Raw genomic sequence first — 5,212 nt, 5'->3', positions numbered from 1 at the left:
AAATCAGAAACATCAAACTTATTGATTCTACAGGCTTAAAGTTTTATCCCCATATTTAGGAGAATTATCATAAAAACTATTTATTACATCTCATTTAGGCAATAATAGCCTGATGAGCATGAATATCTTTAGAAAACACATTTGTTGTTAATGTTCTTCATTAGGGAACCAGAAACATGAAGTGTGATTTATTTCACTAAGCTGAACAAAGTATCTGCGTTTCATCATATTTTCAAATTAATTAATACTTATTGATGCTTTTATTGATCAAACTGTGAAGAAAATAGCAAAACTAAAACAGTTTTGAGGAGTTTTAACTGTCAGGCCACCGGTGAGGGTTAAATGTTATTAACTATAATTTACCGTGATAATGATAATTCAGAATTGTTGTCATAATAACTTTTTATCTTAATTAATCACAATAAATGGTAAACGACATGATGAATCCATGTATGAATATATTTGATCATTTCTGACCCAAGAAAATCCAGAAATTCTCTGAAAATCTGTTTTATTCACCTGAAAGTTTCCTGCAGGGTCAAAGGTTCTGAAACCTGCAGCCTGTGGAGAAGAACCGGACCAAAACCTCAAACCGGACCAGAACCATCTCAGCTTTAAATGACGTTGAATCGTTAAAACCAGGTTCATGCTGATGATGAGAGGATGGGAAGGTCTGACCCCTGACCTCTGACCCCTGACCCGGTCCGGGTTCCCCAGCGTTCGGACCCAATCAGAACACAATGCAGCACCGGTTGGACCAGAACAACAAACTGCAGGACCAGAGGGGATTCGGTTCTGTTTGGATTTTAAAAATGGTTGAATGCTATAAAATAATATTTTCATTTGCTAATTTTATTTTAATTGTTTATTTTGCCAATGTTTTCTTAATTGTTATTATGGATTATTAATTAATCCTTAAAATAAATCCACTCATTTTATTTCACTATATTTTAGAAAAAAGTTTAATTTCTAGATTTATTTATTTTAAATTAAAAAATCAATTATGCTAAATATGTAATAAATAAACTGTCTCTGTTTATATAGCAGATTTTAGTTTATTTGTACAAATATCAATTAAAGACACAGGAAATAAAACAAGCAGTTTATTTATAAAATACAGCAGATCCAGAAACACATTAAACAAAACAGTTTATATCAAATTTAAAATGTTTATAAAAACTGTTATTTAGCTACAAATTACTCTTTATGAAAGAAGAAAATACTTTGAACAATATTTGCATTTGTTGGAGAGGTTTTAAAAAAATTTGACATATTTTTCCTTTTATTTAACATAAAACAAAAATTCAAAAGTTGAACATATTTCACATATATTGACTGTAAATTAAAAAGCTTCGAATGGAGCAGGAATCAGTTTCTGTGCGTCACAGATTATCGTCCCCCTGCAAACAAACAGGACAGAAAACAAAATTATCCAAACAAACGAGACAAATAAGCAACTTAAATTCCTAAATAGATTTTATAATAATAACTTCTATTATTAATCACAGTATTAGTCACTAAACTGGTGGAAATATCCAGAAACCTGTTTGGACAAAAACACACAAAATGATAAAACAGTAAAATATGAGATTCAAGTTTCTAATTATACTGTCTATTTACTATTAATAATTAAATAAAATTAACAAAAGGCACCTAAATATGCAATTAAAATGAAAAACTAAATCAGAACAAATAGAAAAATAAATAAATGAAAATTAATTACTTAAATGTACAAATTACATAATAATTAAATAAAATAAATGAGGAAAATAAAAATTTTAAATACATATAATTCCAGTAATTCAAAGTCATAAATTTAAATGAAAGATTTTGAATAAAGATGAAACAATTGTAGAATCAAAAATTAAAAACGGAAATTAAAAACTAAAGAACTAGAAAATAAAATCCTAAGATTAAGAAACAACAAGAATAATAACAATACAACTAGTAACAAAAATAACACGAATAATTCCTGATTAATAATAAGAATTAAAAACAAAAGGTTTGTTTACCTGTCAGTTCCTCGCTCTGCCCGACAGGAGGCGCTCTGGTTACAGCATCAACCCGCCGCCTCCAGTCCGCGCGCGCGCGCCTCTGTGCGTCAGCGCGCGCTTGCCGCCGACTCGGTGATTGGGCAGCGCGGCGCGCGCGCGCTCAGCTGTTCGCCCCTCCCCCCCTCGTCTTCCTGTCCGTAAAACGCGCACGCGGGCGCACGGTGAGCGCGCGCTCCGTGTTTGCCCACATGAGCCCAAACTGTTTTCGTCGCTGAGAAAACAAAGTCTGATCTCGCGCAGCTCCAACACGAGGCGCTCTTTTACGCACAGCTCAGATCTGGATTTTACGCACACGGAGCGCGGAGCGGCTACACCTGTGCGTAAACAGCGCCGCGGGGTGAGGGGGCAGATCTGAGGCCGCAGGTTGATGATCAGAACCCGGAGCCGCTCGGGACTCGGTGGAGGTCTGCGGTGTGAGCGCGAGGCAGGAAGGAGCAGAAAGAGGATTTTTGGAGAAGCTCCTCCTCTCCGTGATGTCGGAACCTCCTTAATTACTAATTTCTCCACATCGAAGCCACGCTCTTTCCCTCCCCCTCTTTCTCTTTCTCTTTTCTCTCTCTCCACTCCTCCATCCATGCATCTCTCATCCTGACCCTCCTTTCTCTCTCCTCTCTGTCTCTCTCTGGTTTCCAGGATAACGGAGGTGGACCAGCCTGGAGGAGCCGCTTTTTATTATAATTATTATTTATTCCCGCTTTTTGTTTGGGCTTTTTTTGTTTGTTTGTTTGTTTGTGTTTTCTTTCCTGCCACCGGGCATGGAGGACGTAAAAACCCCGCCGACCGTCCACCGGTCCTCCTCCTTCAGCATCAAGAGCCTCCTGCTGCCCTCCAAGTGCGAGCGCCCGGACCCGGTGGCCGCCGCGATGGTCGGCCTCCCCGGGACTCTGTCTCCATCACCGGGCTCCGACTCAGACAAGTCGCTGGGCCCCCCGGAGCTGGACTCCGCCGCCGCGGGACTGGAGCAGGGGAAGCCGGGCAGGGAGGAGCAGGGGGAGCATGAGGAGGAGGAGGACGGAGGAGGAGGAGGCGGAGGAGGGGAGGACTCCAAGCCGACCCCGACACCGGAGCAGAACTCCGCCGGGAGCAACAACAGCGCGAAAAACGGGAAGTACGACAAGCCTCCGTTCAGCTACAACGCGCTGATCATGATGGCCATCCGGCAGAGCCCCGAGAAGCGGCTGACGCTCAACGGCATCTACGAGTTCATCATGAAGAACTTCCCCTACTACCGGGAGCACAAGCAGGGCTGGCAGAACTCCATCCGGCACAACCTCAGCCTCAATAAGTGCTTCGTCAAGGTGCCCCGGCACTACGACGACCCGGGCAAGGGCAACTACTGGATGCTGGACCCAAGCAGCGACGACGTCTTCATCGGCGGGACGACCGGGAAGCTCCGCCGGCGCTCCGCCACCTCTCGCGGGAAACTGGCCATGAAGCGCGGGCTGCGCTTCGCTCCGCTCGGCTTGGAGCGGCCGAACAACCCGCTGTACTGGCAGATCTCCCCGTTCCTCTCCCTGCACCACCACCACCACCACCACCCGCACTACAACGGATCCTCGCCCGGTTTTCTGAACCAGGCGGCGGGTTACGGGTCGCTCCTGCCCGCCGTGGAGCAGCTGAGTAACGGGGACCTGGGGCGCTCCATGGCGCTGGGCTTGACGAACACTTACGGGATGAGCACGTCGCCGGTGGGGCTGCTGTCCGGACAGACCGCCGGGTACTTTGTCTCAGGGAGCCAACACGCCGCGGCGGCGCCGGGGCCGCCGGGAGGAGGGCCCCCGCCGCAACCGCCACCCCCGCAGCATCTCCCGCAGGGCGCCGCAGGCTTCGGCGGCCTGGGCTCCAGCGGCTCCCCGCAGTCGCTGCTGTCGGACTCCCTCAGAAACAGCTCGTTACCGGCCTTCTCCCCCGGCGTGTCGGCGGGGTTCCCCGGGGTTCTGTCCCACCAGAAGCGGGTGACCCCCAACGCCTTCCTGAACTGACCTCCCCGCCTCACCCCTCCGGACTCTCAGCGGAACTAAAGACGTCTGTAAAGGGCAGAAAATACGCGGTAAATATCAGACAATGCGCAGATTTATAGAAGTATATTAATGAAACTTTTTGGCCATATTCTGGTTTATTTCGATTATTTTCAAGAGGAAAAAAAGGGACAAACTTTTGTTACCCGCGGGTGTAAAACTGTAAACTAGACTTGCCAAAGGTAACAAACACTAGAAGATTATTTCAAACTATTTATATCTTGTACAAAGATTTTCAGTACTTTTCTTTGAGTCGTTTATTATTTATGTTTTGTATTTATTGTACAATGTATTTAAATTTTATTCTCAGTGTATTTACTCATCAGTATTAATGAACACGGTGGGTAGGGGGGCTGGGATCATTATTATTTATGAAGTTTGGAGACAATCACAACTTTTTCTGTTTATTTGGGTGGAAAAGGCGTTTGAATAAGTTAATAATTAATAATAAGCCTTAAGGTTGTGAAAACAATCAGGGGTTTCAGAGGAAAAATAAGCCTAAAAATCATATCTGCACTCAGGTTTGACCCCAGACAGGAGAGTTTCCTTCCAGAATGAAAATATCCAAACTGAAAGTTTTTATTTCTGTGAAACAGAACAAAAACAAAAACAACAACAAAAATAATAATAATAAATAATCTCTGCTGCTGCTTAAAATCCGAATATTTGACCCGGATATTAAAGATTTTGGAACCGAACTCTTCATTTTAAAGTATGCAAAGTAAATCCACGTGTTTTAGAGACTTATAGGGTTTGGTGTGTGTGTAAGTGTGTGTGTGAAGGCCTGTAGGAGCCCAACCCCCTCTCTGCGCATGTGCGTAAAAAGGCCCGGCGCTCGTAGTGTTTGGAGCGGAGCGGCTCCCCCCTGATGGCGCTCCTCCGCCCCGCTGAGCGGAAGCAGCTTCCCGCTGAACGAGCCGCGCTGATCCGCGGAGGCCCCGCTCCGACCAGCGGCTCCAGTTTACCACTTATTACAATATTACAATGAATTCAAGCCTCACACACAAACAGGCTCCGTTAAAACTCGTTTTTGTTCATTAAAGAACAATCAGAACAAATCCTGACAATCAGCCGAACCTTTTTGGGTTCAATTCTGCTGCAAACAGAAAATATGCAACTTTTTCTGCTGTTTTTATATTT

The 5,212-nt window shown here is 44.4% G+C and overlaps 1 protein-coding gene across 1 annotated transcript; it reads left to right on the top strand.

Annotated features, from left to right (window-relative positions):
• Window positions 1-2,348: 2,348 nt before the first annotated feature.
• Window positions 2,349-4,766, top strand: LOC116712924 (forkhead box protein G1-like). The gene has a single exon (XM_032552820.1). The coding sequence runs from the start codon at window positions 2,810-2,812 to the stop codon at window positions 4,034-4,036; it is 1,227 nt and encodes a 408-aa protein (XP_032408711.1). The 5' UTR covers window positions 2,349-2,809; the 3' UTR covers window positions 4,037-4,766.
• The last annotated feature ends 446 nt before the right edge of the window (window positions 4,767-5,212 follow it).

The sequence above is a fragment of the Xiphophorus hellerii genome, chromosome 22, assembly GCF_003331165.1.
Source record: "Xiphophorus hellerii strain 12219 chromosome 22, Xiphophorus_hellerii-4.1, whole genome shotgun sequence".
In the NCBI taxonomy this organism is placed as follows: Eukaryota; Metazoa; Chordata; class Actinopteri; order Cyprinodontiformes; family Poeciliidae; genus Xiphophorus; species Xiphophorus hellerii.
This window is presented reverse-complemented; position numbering and strand designations above follow the sequence as displayed.